Source organism: Coffea eugenioides, chromosome 1, assembly GCF_003713205.1.
Source record: "Coffea eugenioides isolate CCC68of chromosome 1, Ceug_1.0, whole genome shotgun sequence".
Taxonomy (NCBI): domain Eukaryota; kingdom Viridiplantae; phylum Streptophyta; class Magnoliopsida; order Gentianales; family Rubiaceae; genus Coffea; species Coffea eugenioides.
In genome coordinates, this window is record NC_040035.1 from 45219071 (window position 1) to 45234230 (window position 15160).

The 15160-nt window shown below is 37.0% G+C and overlaps 4 protein-coding genes and 1 non-coding gene across 5 annotated transcripts; 2 read left to right on the plus strand and 3 right to left on the minus strand.

Moving 5' to 3' along the window:
- Nucleotides 1-740: 740 nt before the first annotated feature.
- Nucleotides 741-2958, minus strand: LOC113776190 (dephospho-CoA kinase-like). The gene is made up of 3 exons (XM_027321301.1): nt 2667-2958; nt 2207-2352; nt 741-1357 (listed from the first exon to the last, which is right to left on the minus strand). Exons 1-3 carry the CDS (start codon nt 2772-2774, stop codon nt 922-924), a joined length of 690 nt encoding a protein of 229 aa, XP_027177102.1. The 5' UTR covers nt 2775-2958; the 3' UTR covers nt 741-921.
- A 117-nt stretch (nt 2959-3075) lies between these two features.
- On the plus strand, nt 3076-3146 carry TRNAG-CCC. Its single transcript has one exon. It is a non-coding gene; the product is annotated as a tRNA-Gly (tRNA).
- Nucleotides 3147-3562: 416 nt separating this feature from the next.
- On the plus strand, nt 3563-5183 carry LOC113751284 (pentatricopeptide repeat-containing protein At5g66520-like). Its single transcript, XM_027295235.1, has 3 exons — nt 3563-4768; nt 4923-5069; nt 5165-5183. The coding sequence occupies exon 1, from the start codon at nt 3618-3620 to the stop codon at nt 4725-4727; it is 1110 nt and encodes a 369-aa protein (XP_027151036.1). The 5' UTR covers nt 3563-3617; the 3' UTR covers nt 4728-4768; nt 4923-5069; nt 5165-5183.
- Nucleotides 5184-6493: 1310 nt separating this feature from the next.
- On the minus strand, nt 6494-7858 carry LOC113761162 (glutathione S-transferase-like). The gene is made up of 3 exons (XM_027304027.1): nt 7591-7858; nt 7398-7446; nt 6494-7256 (listed from the first exon to the last, which is right to left on the minus strand). The coding sequence occupies exons 1-3, from the start codon at nt 7735-7737 to the stop codon at nt 6796-6798; spliced, it is 657 nt and encodes a 218-aa protein (XP_027159828.1). The 5' UTR covers nt 7738-7858; the 3' UTR covers nt 6494-6795.
- A 2228-nt stretch (nt 7859-10086) lies between these two features.
- On the minus strand, nt 10087-13489 carry LOC113751525 (autophagy-related protein 18a-like). Its single transcript, XM_027295564.1, has 4 exons — nt 12529-13489; nt 12014-12218; nt 10662-10788; nt 10087-10392 (listed from the first exon to the last, which is right to left on the minus strand). Exons 1-4 carry the CDS (start codon nt 13396-13398, stop codon nt 10311-10313), a joined length of 1284 nt encoding a protein of 427 aa, XP_027151365.1. The 5' UTR covers nt 13399-13489; the 3' UTR covers nt 10087-10310.
- Nucleotides 13490-15160: the final 1671 nt, after the last annotated feature.

The following is a 15160-nucleotide window of genomic DNA, read 5'->3' on the forward strand; positions in this document are numbered from 1 at the left end:
ATAGATTCCTAATTATGTACTTGACAAGGACCAGTTTCGCTGTGAAAGAGCTACATGCACATGAAAATAATAGTCACGCCGATGCTTATACAAGAAAAGACATCTTCTTTTTTTTCAGATAAAGAATCTGATTCCTGCAAATGATCCAAAAGAAAAAAAGGAAAGGAATATAGGCACAAGAGCATCTTTCTTGGATCACATAAACTGAACAACCTTTTACAACTTAATTTCAATTTGACCCAAAAATTCAATTTTGTTAGAAACCCTCGAGGAAAGTCGCATCCATTTTTTTTAAATTTTAATAGACTTGAATACAGGAAAAAAGAAAAGATAAGCATATAGTTCAAGAAGCACAGAAATCTACTCCATTAACTGTCTTTAAAAAAAAAAAAAAAAAAGTCATAGGAATCTACTCAATGGAAAGTCACATCCATTCTTTTTTTTTCTTCAAGTAAGTGGTCTTGAATCCAAGATATTCTACTTACAATCCTTTCCACCTTACCACTCAACACAGCCCTTCCCTCTCTCTGTCTCTTGTATCAGAGATACCTAGAATCCAATCCATGATTCCACCTAATGAGCTACAGCTGAGGAAAAAAATTAAATATACATGATCCTGTAAGCTACAGCAGCATACTGTAAGACGTCTTTGGAAGCCCTCTCACTTTTCTTTACCAATTCATATATCACCAGTGACACCATAAATCCAGGTAATATGGGGCTAAGAAAAGTATCAAATATCACTGAACTGAAACAGAAGCTCCATTAAACCATTCTGCATTATTTTAGGTGAGACACAAGAAGATTATAGTTCCAATTATATAGTACATTAAGGATCATTAACGCCTTCCAAATTTCACAAGGCTGAGTTCAACAATAAGAAGTTTATGAAATTTATCTCAATAAATAAATGCAATATCATCACAAACATTTCCTGCATATGATGATGCCTAGAAAAATGGATATAGATGCAACAATAGCACCCTGTCTAGATAGAGCAAATTCTGTCCATGTCAAAGGCCTTGTGACCTGGGCCAATACCTTCTGAAAATTTTCATTCAGATCTGCCAGTGATCCAGTGTTATCTATTAGAATATCTGCTTTGGTCCTTTTGAGATCAAGAGACATTTGAGAGTTAATCCTGCTCTTAGAATCTTCTTTTGTGGTTCCATCTCTTGCCATGAGCCGATGGAGCTGAGTCTTGGGATCAACCCAAACAACAACAATAGGATTTGTCCACCTGTCCATCTTGGCTTCAAACAACAAAGGGACATCGAGCACAATAATTTTGCACCCCTTCATCCATAGTTTCAACACTTCCAAGAGAATGCCTGATGAGATGTATGGTGCCAGAAATCTAAATGCATAAATTGCCAAAGTCAAGGTTCACGCAAAGTTCTTCCAAAAGAATCAGCTCATTCAATTCTAATGACTGATGCACAAGAATCAGAAAGAGGAAACAAATCTAACAAGCTCTTTAGACTGTCAAAAGCTAGAAAATCCAAACATAATTTATATATATATATGTATGAAAACTTCTCAACTTCACAACAGACCATTTACAGGAATAATAGGCAGCAACCGAACGAACTAGCAACATATCATCCAAAATTCGCCCGCTGCAAAGCACATAAACTCTTGGTCCCTGCAAACCCTACCCATTATATCCCAAAATAGTTGGGCAGGGGGGAACTTTCCATGAGTTCAACTCAAAGTGATTCTGTTGTCGTATTTAGATAAGATACAGGCAAAGTCCAACCATACTCAAACAGTTTTAATTGAGCATCAAACTAACAATATTAAAAGCACCACCAAACTTGAAAAAGCTATTCATTCATGGCTAATGACCAAACATCAGAGTTTTCACTCTACATCAATGTATCATGGCAATAATTACTTCACTAATATCTAAATGCAACTTTTTCCCTTATCTAAGCAAAGCACAAATGAAAAATCCAAAGATAGTTTTTACATTACCATCAAGGAAGCTGATGCCTAATCAAAGCTTTAATGTAAAACTAAAGGGGGCGCAGCATTTATCCACAAGCTAACTAGTCGCATCCGGATGTTGGAAGCTTCCATATTCATCAATCAGATACCAGTGCATAAGCACCAAATACATAAATAGAGCATTAATGCATACCCAAGCTAACAGAAGTACTAAAAACAAAACCAAATTCTTTTCTAATGAATAAAGAGTATGTACCTATTAAGAATCTGGCGTTTTTGTGGATCAGAAAATACAATGCGACCTAACTTCGGGCGATCCACCTCTCCGTCAGGAAGCAGGATGTCCTCCCCAAAAGCCGCCACCACCTTTTTCCAACCACCAGTACCTTTTTTCAAAACATCCTGCAAGTTAAAAAAGCGCTACTGAGAGTTGAAACCAAGTACTCAAGTTTAATTTCGGTATGCAGTAAATTACATCATTAACACTGACTAATATATATATGAAAGAAATTAAAGAATAGCAGGTTTTTTTTTTTTTTTGGTCAAATGTCAACTTGTATATATGAAAAGAATAGCAGTTGAGGTACTAGTAGTTGTAGTTTCTGGGCTGTTTCAATCGGGAAAGAACAAAGAAAAGAATTGACTAGTGATGGAAGAAACAGAGGGTAGGTTAACGAACGGGAACGATTAATAGGAATTGGAAAAGCGGGGCTTACACGAGCGATGACATCGGCATCGACGACCGGAATACCATGGGCCTTGAAAAGATTGGAGACGGTACTCTTCCCTGATCCAATCCCTCCGGTCAGCCCCACTATCCTCATTCTCGGACCGATTGATTTCTTATTACTACGAGTAGAATCCCAGTACCAGCCTACTGATTCAATAATAATCGGGTGACTATTTTTGGCGTGACTATTCAATAATTACATTAGTACTACATACTACTCCGTCATCTTCAACGATAACAACTCACAGTTTATGAATTATTTGTTTGGGGGAACCATGACGTTGCTAAGCCGAAAGTAACCTGCTTCTGAGGTCCTGCTAGTAGTGGAAAGGGGGTTGTGGGAAGTGTCTTTAGTCATCTAATAAGGGTAATGCAATTGGTCCTGCCAACAAACAGCGCATCTGGTGTAGTGGTATCATAGTACCCTCCCACGGTACTGACCGGGGTTCGATTCCCCGGATGCGCATTCTTTCTCTTTGCTACTTACTTTTTATCTTATGTGCGATCTTCGTGTTGTTCTTCTGTGAATTTCAGTCATATGCAGTAACGCCTCCTGTGTGCAATCGTTCACCAGTCACGACGACCATGATCGAATTCGGACCAGAAATCAGCAAAACCAACAACAAGAAAGATGGTGGGAAAGTTTCGAAACTCCAACAGTATTGCGAGCAAGATAGCCCAGCTCCTAGGAACTAATTGCAACTCACCCGCCCATGTCTACCAAATTCAGGCTCAGCTTATCATCCAGAACCTCTATCCAAACACCACTCTTGCTTCCCATTTCATCTCTGCCTGCCGATCATTAGGCCTTTTACAAACAGCTTTCCTCCTGTATACTCTTAATCCCCAAAACCCCCAAACTTTCATTTGCAACCAGCTCCTTAGAGCCTTTTCTCGTTCTGATGCCCATCACTATTCTATTTCCTTCTACTCCCACATGCATAAAAATCTCATCTTCCCTAATAACTATACCTTCCCTTTTATCCTCAAATCTCTGTCAGACCTCAGGAGCCTCAAACAAGGCAAATGCATACATGCCCAGATCGTTAAGTTGGGTCCCCTCAATGATATTTATGTTCAGAATTCGCTACTGAACTTGTACGCGTCCTGCGGGGACATGGTGTCATCTGGCTACGTGTTCGATGAAATGCCTCACAAAGACGTGGTTACTTGGACCGTAGTCATCACTGGGTATCGAGAATGTAGCATGTTTAAAGATGCACTAATTGCGTTTGAGCAAATGCAGAATGCAGGTGTGGAACCCAATCAGGTGACGATGGTGAACGCGCTGGCTGCCTGTGCGAGTTTTGGGGCGCTTGACATGGGGGTGTGGATACACGAGTTTATAAAGAGGAAAGGGTGGACACTGGATGTCATTCTGGGTACTGCTTTGATTAATATGTACGGAAAGTGTGGTAGAATTGAAGAAGGTCTAAAGGTTTTCAAAAGCATGGAAGAGAAGAATGTTTTCACGTGGAATGCCCTGATTAAAGGGTTTGCTTTAGCTGAAAATGGTCAGGAGGCAGTTATGTGGTTCTCTGAGATGGAGCGAGAAGGAGCTAATAAGCCTAATGAGGTGACCTTGATTGCAGTGCTTTGTGCCTGTGTTCATTCTGGATTGGTAAAATGGGGGGAAGAAATTTTTTCCTCTTTACTGCATCAGAAATATGGATTTTCACCTGGTGTCAAACACTATGCCTGTATGATTGATCTATTAGCACGTGATGGACGTTTAGAGGATGCTCTAAGGATCATTGACAAACTGCCTTTTCAGTCTACCAAGACTATTTGGGGAGCCTTCTTTTCTGGATGTAGAGTACATGGGAACTTAGAATTAAGTGAAGTTGCAGCTAGGAAATTAGTGGACCTGGAGCCAGAAAATTGTGCTTACTATGTAGTCCTGTCTAATCTTTATGCAGAAATGGGAAGATGGGATGATGTGGAAGAAATTCGAAGATTGATGAAAAACAAGGAATTTAGGAAGGATTCTGGCAATAGTTCTATTGAACTTGAATATCTGGAAGATGTCTCCAAATGGTTAGATTAGAAAAAACAATTGTCTCCATTTTCACACCGAGTAAGCCAAAGGTAGAGCAGTGTCCAAGAATATCTTGAATTGCTTTGAGCATAACCACCAAAACGCAATTGCTCTTCGCCTATTTATCCAGAGATGAACTTTTGGCATAAGTTTCAATACCTGACGGTCTTAGTCGAAATTAATCATAAATTATTGTTCTGGCAGGCTTCTCCTCAAGCTAAAGATGTAACTAAAGGCTGCTGCAAATCAATCAGGTTTGATGTGTGAAGGATCGTTCTTTGGTCATGAACTATGTGGGCTATCTTTGCAGCTGGAAACATGATATTATGCTTGTCGCAGTGGTGGATACAGGTATTTTTTGTTCGATGAATTATTTGTTTTTATCTATGGTACTTCAGGAACTAAAGTCTCTCTGCCTTGCAATTTTTGTATTGCTGGCAAAACAGCATTCGCAATTTCAGTTGACCTTCTGGAGCCTAATTTTTTTTTACCAAAGCCTAAAGACTTTTACGATAGTTTACTAACCTTAATCCACAGAAACCACAATCTTCTGGAGCCTAATTGATGTAGTGGATTCTGCCATCAATTAGAGGAGGAGGTTGGTGAAGAACAATAACTTGGGAAGGCATCTTCTGCTCTTGTTTACTTCAGGAAGTCATGTCAAACTTGCTTACGTTGAGGCAAAGGAAAGTTTCTTGCTACCGTATGAACGTGAAGAAACTGGAGCAAAAGTTGTCGGCTCTCACTCTCAGTGAAGGGGCAGAGAAAACATTTCTTGATTGCCGCCATGATCACAGAAAATGCAGATTGATCAATTCTCTTGTTCCTTTGGAAGGTAGGTGCTATAGGAAGAGATGATCACTTCGACATGCCAATTTTCTTTTTTCACCTCTTCCTAGGACAAGGAAAAAATCGTCCCGCATGTCAGTTTCGCTTAATCTTTCTTTCTTTTCACATGTCAATTTCCACACGAGGACGAGGATGGATTTTGGACACAAGCGACTGAAAATGCCCCAAAAAGAAATACTAGGTACTAAAATTAACGCAGTCGACAATAGTCATCATCAATCCGTGGTCGAGAAAAGACACTAAGAGAGTTTTTAGACCACCTCAAGCAATCAACTACCTTGAGACTTCTTCTAGAACTGCACTGCGCTCCCTCCAGAACCAATTTATTGACAAAGGGATTCTCATTTTTATGGACAATAGAGGCGTCCAATTAAGTAAGTTAGTAAATCAGTTTTTGATTGGCGTAGATCCTCCTATATAAAAGCATAAAATTAGTTAAAAAGTCGTGACAATTAATTCTAATATATCGAGACATGTGGCATAATTAAAAAAGCGAGGCTCCCGAAAGGAGGGAAGTGCCCACCCAGACGGCGTGATTATTGCGTAAGGAACTGAATACTAGCCCTCAAATTATATAAAGAGCGTATCGCGCTGTCCAACGTGCGTACTTGATCCTTCCTTCGAAATAACACTACCAAGAAGAATAAAATAAATAAATAAATAAATGCCGCAAAAAACTTTCGGCAGAAACTAACAAACTGATTGCTACTAGAGATAATATAAAACATTTATATATTTTTATATAAATATATTTATTTATAAATATTTATAAATATATTATAAATATATAAATGTATATAAATATAAAAATTATAAATTATAAAAATACTCAACAATATGTTTTAAAAATACCTTTAAAAATAATTCAACAAACATCTATCGTAAAAAATTTTTATATAATTTTTAAAGAATAACTTCAAAAACAATTAATTCAAACGGACTTGTATTTCAAAAACGAAATGTTACAGTGTTATTTTTTAAAAATAACCCTAAAAACGGCTAATTCAAACGGAGCTTATTTCTACGAGGGGGCAACAGAGACCAATGGACCTTCACGTCAGATGACGTGGGTCAACGGACGCTATTGACCCTCCTCACACACTCCAAAAGCTTCCACACACATCCGGACACCGGTACAAACACAAAACACAGAAAGACAGACACCCGGGAAGACAGAGCCGGCCGGCCCGACAGATGATCTGAATAAAACCAAAACAAAAGGATTAAATTAACTGGGATGCTGCTTTTGCAGGGCCAGGACCTTGGCCCAAGCCGGCCTGGCCAAGATATCAGCGCACCAGGCACTCACGTGGGGCCGTGCATCGAACACTTTCCTGGCGGTCGTACCCATCAAGTAGTTGATAGCAGGGAGATGGTTGAGATCCGCCAGGGTAAAGCAGTCTCCGGCCAAGTACTTTGACTGCCCCAACCGAGCCTCGTACACATCAAGAATCTCACCCAGCTTCCCCTCGTGCTCTGCCACCACCGCATCGTCGGTGTTCATGCCCAGGAGGGGCTTTACGGACAGCTCGAACACCAGCTTTGAAGATGGAGGGTCAAATTTCTGAGCCTCCACTTCCATCCACACGTACACCGGCCCCATCTTCTTTGCATCTTGTACGAACGTCAGTTGTTGGTTCCCTTTGTCCGCGTAAGCCTGAGCGATGTATTGGTTTATAGCCCTTGACTCTGCATTTCAATTTTTTCTTTTTTAAAAAAAAAAAAAAAATCTATACTGCATACACCGTCACGAAATTCTTTTTCTTTCTTCTTTTTTTTTTTTGGGAAGAAAAATCGAAAGGAAAACATATATACTCCACTAGTACTTACCGAAGAGCTTCAAGTCCCCATCTTCAAAACCAGGTACTTGACCAAATGGCTGTTTATGGGGGACAGAGGGGAGAAAAAAACATATTAGAGGGCCAAAATTAACCAAAAAAGGAAAAGCATATACATATAAAATTAGTATCCGAGGCTAAATATTACTGCTAGAAACATATCTATAGTAAGCTGACGTTCTTACATTGAGGGCGAGGAAGGATTCCTTTTTGTGCTCTCCTGCTCGCATGTTAATTTCAACATATTCTGATTCCAAGTCTTTCTCGTTAAGACATGCAAATACCCGCAATACTGCTGGGGAGAAAACACTACCGTGGACCTTGATTGCCATAGATAGATAGGTAGAACCAAATAGTTAGGTTTCGCAATTCTAGATTTTCTTCAGTGATCTCTGGTTGAGCAAACAGGAAGGATGATGGCCCTTTTATAGTAGTTCTAGTAGTGGTTGGTCAGAGGAGGGATGGTTCGTGGGAATGCCAATTTTTTCTGGAATTATCTATTTTTGACGGTGCAATTTTGTACAATAAATTGGATTAAAGGGATAATTTCAAAGCCTACCTCGAGGTTTCCAGCAATTGCAAAGAGCTCCCCTCAAGTCAAGTTTTAAAAATTATATCTACCTCTCTTACTTTTAAGATTTATGTAACAATATAGGCTCCAACAGCTATGCTTTTTTATAAACATTCTTACATACCCTTCTTCTAAAAAAGAAAAATAAAGTTTTTTAATCTTTAACTTCTTGAGCGTGGCAAACCCAACTAAGCAAACAAATACCAACAACTCCAATTTATCTCAAAGTTCACTACTTGTTGATTCTTATCTAGTGTAACTTGTTACCACAATCAATACCAACACCAAGAAAACTCTCCTATATCCACAAGAATGTAATTTATCATTACTCCACCATTCTTAGAAATAGAGACAAAATTCTATCTTTATAATAAACCGCACTCAATGGGTGGAAATAAAATAGATAAACAAATTGAGTTTTTTATATCTTGAACTTTTTGTCCAGCAAACATGACAGTCATTTCTTCATCTTTCAACTATCATTTTCATATTTTTTCTCTCATGTCAATGTCACCTTCTTCATCTTCCTCTAGTTTGACAGTAAAATACACTATTTACACCTAGTTATTTTGACAACTTCATTTGGCTAACATTTATGAAGAGTAAAAGTATTGAAAAAAAAGGGGGAAAGGGTCTAAAATTTTTATAGTAAAATAGGAAAACAATAAATGCATATAAAACTTTGAAAATGATAGAAAATTGATAGCTGTAATAATAGAATGCGATATTTGATGTAAAAAAAACGGTTATAGGAGGAAAGAGGAGGGGAGATAGAGAGAGATGAAAATTGTAAAAAAAGTGATTTTTATTTTTTGAGATTAGGAGATGGCAAGTAAGATAATAAAAAGTATTTCTTTTACAGTTCTAAATGTCTCCTTATAAATTAACTATTAAGTAGAGGACATTTTAGTCATTTGATTGGACTAAGGGAGGTCAATATGTAATTATTGAAACCTGAGGGTAATTGAGTGTAATTGTTAAATATTTTAAGGAGGTATCTGGAAATATCCCTAAATTAAAAGGTCGGGCGCGACATATGGTCATCGATCGATGAAAATCCACGCGGAGACCTCGGAAAAAAATGTTGCCTACGCTGCAGACTACGTTATAGTATGCGTGGTGGATCCACTGAGACTTAGCTCACCATCTTGGGTTTGTTTGGATTGCGATTTATTTGTCAAAATATATTTGCTTACATCATCATTACAATTTATATTTTCATCATTACATCATCATTATCTTTTTAATTATATTTTTATTTCATATACATCACATTACAAAAAATACTATAATAAAAATATCTCTAATAATTCATAATCCAAACAAACCCATTTTATGACGATGATGGTGCACTCTCCCGTCCACTACCTACTGGTACCTACGGCACATGCTAAATTTTTCTATTTCCGGGCCCATGTTCACTCTTCGGCTTCCGCAGTTGCTTTCTGCGCGCGCACCCATCGCTGTCTCATTCAACAAACAATCTAACGTAAATTATCAGATCGTGAAAATGAATCAATCTGATACGTCTACTTGACCAACTCGGCCAGCAACCAACTATTCTCGTCCATGCCAAACCAAATTGGGTTGGCTGTTTTTTTGACGGGGTAGGAATACTGTACTATGGTACTACCTTCTAAGAACGCGCGTGAGCGCCTTATTATTTGCGTGGACTATGATTTAGCTAACAAGCCCAGTTAATTCTTTTTCTTTTTTACTTTTCGTTGCATTTTTGTTGTAAATACGTCCCACTTTAGTAAATGATGAGACCTTGGATAACGGCTTTGGTATTATCAATAAATTTTAATAACTTTCGAGAGGTGTTACCCTGGTAAAGTAGAACGCAGGACTTCAGTGCCAAAAATATTAATTCTCGCGAAATCCTGTGTTCTGCTTTGTGACAATAATATCCCCTTCTTTGTAAACATAGATATGGTTTGGCAAGTGAATTTTTGAAGTGTATAAATTTTTAAATATTTTAAATTTTTTGAAATTATTGTAGTTAAAGTTTTTAAAAAACTTATAACAGATAAACTTGACAAAAAAACTTCAGTGCCAAACAAGGCCTAAAATACAACTCGCCCCCTCCGCAACTTCTGCATCTCTAACGTTGAGTGAACAAAATGTAATGCACTATTTTTAATGCATCAATTTTTTTTTAGATGTGATGTTTAGCAACTACGTTGACTATAATTCACAGGATATACACTTGGATATTTACAACACCTCCCCCATGTATTAGTCAAAAGAACAGAATACTGCCCGGAAAAAAAGAGATAATTATGGATATATTGCCATGAAAGTTGCATATTCCCAGAACATCCACTAGAAAGATTATCCAGGCTTGAGAAAATTGTGATATTCCAACTGAGTCATTTCTCCGCCAGTTACCGGGTCAAACTTGCATCTATAAAAGCTGCATACAAAATGTAAAGACAACATCTCGTTAACTCCAAACAAATTGCAAGGACCCAAAATGCAAAGGCAAATCCGTGCATGTAAGCTTGACCATGGCAACACTACGTAGCAAAAATATAACCTGTTTTACGATTTGTAATGTGCAGCTATTATCTCAAGGTCAAGTGCAAATTTTGGAAGCAGACACAGGCAAACAAATCTCTTCTAGTGTTGTTCGTGCCTATAGTCCAGATGCTTTTATAGTTAAAGGTATCAGCTTTGACTTACCTTCCATCCAATCCAAGTATTACCACTGTATTTTTTTGATGACCAAAGGCAACAACATATTGAGATAGTTCAAGCAAACGAAATTGGGCCACAGACCATTCTGAGCTGAAATACTTGGGTAAAACACCTGCACAGACACACACATTATATATCTCTCACTCAATGAACCAAATTAGGACCCAAGCGCAAGAAATTAGCTTGGGAATTATTCTCATTCTCTGGCCCATCCAAAAACAGTAAACGCCTAACCAAGCAATTTGCTTATTAAGAGAAGTGGAAATTATTTAGGGATGCTGTCCTAAACAGGTCTGATATCAAACAAATCTAATAAGAACAATTTCAAACTTCCCAAAACATTTTCAACACCACATGCAGCAAGAGAATTGTAAATAACCTGAGTTGGAGAGTGACGAGAAGGCACAAGGTAGGAGGACATGAGAAAAGTATATCACCAGAATAATCCATACAAGCACATTGATGAGTTAAACCAACCTAAGTTCAATTCTGATTTTTTTTTCATTTTTTTCCTTTGCTCAGAGTTAATGTAAATGGTTGCCCAATTGAGAATCTTGTTCCAGAAACAGGTCCACTGGCCAATTGAGTATCTTGTTCCAGAAACTCATAGATTCTATTCACGTCTGCCCCCTGTAACAAATGCCACGAGATTGGTCCACTGGCAAACATTTTCAAGCTTTTCCTTAAAACTCTTTAGATTAACCACGTCTACTACTCACTGACCGCAGGGTCAATAGAATAAAGCCTAAGATAACGGTGAAGGGCAAAATTGATCAGTGATAGGATGAGATACTGATTATTAACACCAAGAACAGCAGATGCAGCACAGTCTAGGCAGAAATCAGTTGCGCAAAACTAGGTGCCTCCAGTATTTGGCAGGCAAAGTTTCATTAATCCATTGCATAACTTGTAGTTCCTTCCCACATATTCCTCTCATTCACCAAGTGCAGATCGATAATTAATAAGCAATACATGTCAGACATGCAATCTTTTCCTTACCACGCGAGTAAATACAAAAATTCCACGAAGCAATGCAACAAGATAGAAATCCTGACTTATGGCACTATTTGCAAGTAGGTTTCCATTGTGTTCAAAACCATCCCTTATTTCACCAGTTCATCCAATGGAGTCCCAGATGCATCAGAAGCAAAATTTAGTAATCTCCTATAATTAGCTGACATAGTCATATAACTATAGGGATTTTTTTTTTTGGGTAGTTTTTGTGTGTGTGTGTGTGTGTGGGGGGGGGGGGAGATTTCTATGCATCAGACTTTAAATTTACCTAAACACAGTAAAAGAAAAAACAAGCAAATAAATCACCGAAAAAAGCACCGCACCTTTCATGAAGGACAGCGATGAGCCTGATGTCGTCCTAGCAAGATCAGATTCTGGTGGACTTGAGTTTTCGCTTCTCAAGTTCCCCAATGTGCTCTTAAGGCTAAAGACATGAACAGTGCCCTTGTCACTTGAAACTGCGAGCCATTGAGCAGAGGAAGAAAAAGAAAGGCAATAAATTTCTGCTCTATCTGCACCTCTCCTTACCTGCAGCAGCACGTCCTAAGAGTCATTACTAGATAAACAGCGCTTAACAGATCTCAGCACAAATGCATTTGAAGTGACGTATTCTGCCTCTGAATGCACCATTGACACTCAAATAAATGTATAAATGTTTCCATTCTGTGAGTTTGAAGCATATAAATGTTTCCTCGACAAAATAAAAGTCAAACAAATGTTGCTATAGCTATTACGAAACCAATCTCACAAGAATCAACTAAGAAACAGAATGGCACAAAAATTGAAACATGCAGAAATAAATACATAAGGAGGAACGACTGTTGGAAAAGCATTGTACCTCCTGCAACAGAGTACCATCATGCGTATTAAATATACGAACCAAAGTCCCTTTAGTGCTAGCAGTAGCCAGCAACTGCCCATCCTGGGAAAGCGTAAAGCACGCAATCCTCGAATCATGAGCCTGAATAAACTTGCTAGTCCTCTCGGACGCGTAATGCTCAACCCTAAGCTGACCCTTCTGGAGGCCCGGACAAACAAGTACAAAGGATCCGGAGGCCTGCGACACCGCACACAGTCCCTTAGGGTTCGCAATGGTCTCAATTTGATGCAACAGTTTCAAATCGGCAAAATTGTAGACAAAAATCTTGTGCTCCAGCACCACCACAATACGGTCCCTTCGGAGCCTCACCCCTCGGACCTCCGATCTAAAAGAGAGCTCGCCGATGCACCTGCTCTGGTGATCATCCCAGATCATGACCTTATTCAGAGGATACTGCGGGTTATCCTTGCCGCCCACTAACGCGAGTATATTGCAGCGGAATAGCATCTCCACCGAACCAATTCCTCCAGCGTTGTCAAAGTCCCGTCGAAATATCTCGCGGAAGGGGTCGCAGTTGTAGATTCGGAAGCCGCGGCTTGTGCCGGTGGCGAAACAGCCGTAATCTTGATTAAACGAGACGTGGAGCAGCGCGGCAGGTGATCGATCCATGGAGCTATTAGAGTTAGGGCTGCCGTCGGTGCTAGGGCTCATATTTGGCATGATCGGCTTGTTAGAATGCGGGGAACGGTCGTCCTCTTCATCGGTTTCAGGGGGGTCGATCTGCTGCTGCTGTTGCTCCAAATAAGGTTGAAGCATTGGGGACAGGAATTTGGAATTAGGGTTAGAGTTTGTAAAAGCAGTAGAAGAAAGGCTTGAGAGAGTAGCCATGGATAAAAGACATAAAATTACTTCGGAAATTCTTCGGGGACGGCGGTGTGGATAAGAAGGCTTGCTTGATTTGATTGGAATGTGCTGTGATATTTTTTGGCAAATTACCAAATCAGTCTCATGTGCCAGACTCGAATCTTCTATTCTTTTAGATTTCTTGAGGTTGCAGCCGTAATTTGGTGACAAATAGTAAGTGTGTTGTTGTGCTTTGTGGTTTTGTCTGTGTTAGTGTGTAAAAAACACATTAAAATTTCCTTAATTGTAGCGTATCAATTTCTAGGTGTTTATTCGTTAATTACAGGACACGAAAACACGTGTCTAAGACGTTCTTGCTTTTCGGAGAGGACTAAGTGTGAGCTATGACATCTGCCTTGACTTTTTACTCGTGCAACAAAATAACAACCTTTTGAATTGGTTCTCACGAAGCCTATTCTAAGAGGGAGGGCACGATTGTCATCGCCATAGGATTTAGGATTTAATGGGATAAGAGGTTAAGGGTTTAAATTTTATCTCTCATCGCTTATTATTATATACTAGTATAAATATCCGTGCTACGCACAGTAGATTATGGGCCTGTTTGGCACCCTAGTTTTTTACCAAGTTTTTTAACTACTAGTTTTTTAACAACTTTTGCTACAGGAACCCCAAAAAACTTTTCAAAGTTTTTTACCTACACACTTCAAAAATCTATACACAAAAAATTTCTCAAAAACTTTTCTTCCTCCCTCACCCAACCCACCACACCAGACACCGCCTCCACCACCTCTCTCGGCGCCGGTCACTTATTCCGGTGCCGCCGGTAATCTAAAAAAAAAATTTTGAATTTTTGAGTCCCTCACCCTCAAAAATTTATTATATATATTATATATTCATAATATTATATATTTATATATTTATTTAAACATATTATAAATATTTTATTTTATTTAAAATATATTTTTATATATTTATATAAATATTATATACCATATAAATTGATATTACTATAAATATGTAATTATACATTTATATAAATATTATATATTATATATTTAATATATATAATACATATTATATATATTACACATTTATGTATATATATTTATGTATATTTATGTACAATTATATTATGTATTATGTATAATATAATACATTTATACATAATATTAACACACAATATTAATTATACATTTATACATAATACTAATACATTTATATATTTATATTAATTATATTAATACATTAATACATAATATTATTTATTTATATATTTATAATATATTAATTTATATATTTATATAATATTCATTAGTAATAATATACAATTATTACATTTGTAAATATATTTATATTATGTATTATATATAATATAATACATTTATATATTTTTATATACCTATATAAATATATTTATTTATAAATGTATTATAAATGCATAAATATATATAAATATTTAAACAATAAAAATTATAAATTATAAACAATATTAATTATACATTTATACATAATATTAATACATTTATACATTTATATTAATTATAATAATACAGTTATACATAATCATCATATATATTTATAAATTATAAATTATAATTTATATAATATTCATTTATAATATATACATTTATATTAATTATACATTTATACATTTATAAATATATGTATATTATGTATTATATATAATATAATACATTTATGTATTTTTATATAAATATATAAATATATTTATTTATAAATATTTATAAATGTATTATAAATGCATAAATGCATATAAATATTTAAA

Excerpts from the sequence above, each read along its gene's own strand:
- LOC113776190 (XM_027321301.1), bottom strand. The coding sequence starts at position 2,774 with ATGAGGATAGTGGGGCTGACCGGAGGGATTGGATCAGGGAAGAGTACC. Across the intron at positions 2,353-2,666 it reads ATGCCGATGTCATCGCTCGT|GATGTTTTGAAAAAAGGTAC; the intron begins GTAAGCCCCGCT and ends TTTAACTTGCAG. Across the intron at positions 1,358-2,206 it reads AAACGCCAGATTCTTAATAG|ATTTCTGGCACCATACATCT; the intron begins GTACATACTCTT and ends TTATGCATTTAG.
- LOC113751284 (XM_027295235.1), top strand. The coding sequence starts at position 3,618 with ATGCATAAAAATCTCATCTTCCCTAATAACTATACCTTCCCTTTTATC.
- LOC113761162 (XM_027304027.1), bottom strand. The coding sequence starts at position 7,737 with ATGGCAATCAAGGTCCACGGTAGTGTTTTCTCCCCAGCAGTATTGCGG. Across the intron at positions 7,447-7,590 it reads AATCCTTCCTCGCCCTCAAT|CCATTTGGTCAAGTACCTGG; the intron begins GTAAGAACGTCA and ends CCCCATAAACAG. Across the intron at positions 7,257-7,397 it reads TGGGGACTTGAAGCTCTTCG|AGTCAAGGGCTATAAACCAA; the intron begins GTAAGTACTAGT and ends ATTGAAATGCAG.
- LOC113751525 (XM_027295564.1), bottom strand. The coding sequence starts at position 13,398 with ATGGCTACTCTCTCAAGCCTTTCTTCTACTGCTTTTACAAACTCTAAC. Across the intron at positions 10,789-12,013 it reads ATCGCTGTCCTTCATGAAAG|GTGTTTTACCCAAGTATTTC; the intron begins GTGCGGTGCTTT and ends GTGTCTGTGCAG. Across the intron at positions 10,393-10,661 it reads ATACTTGGATTGGATGGAAG|CTTTTATAGATGCAAGTTTG; the intron begins GTAAGTCAAAGC and ends TTTTGTATGCAG.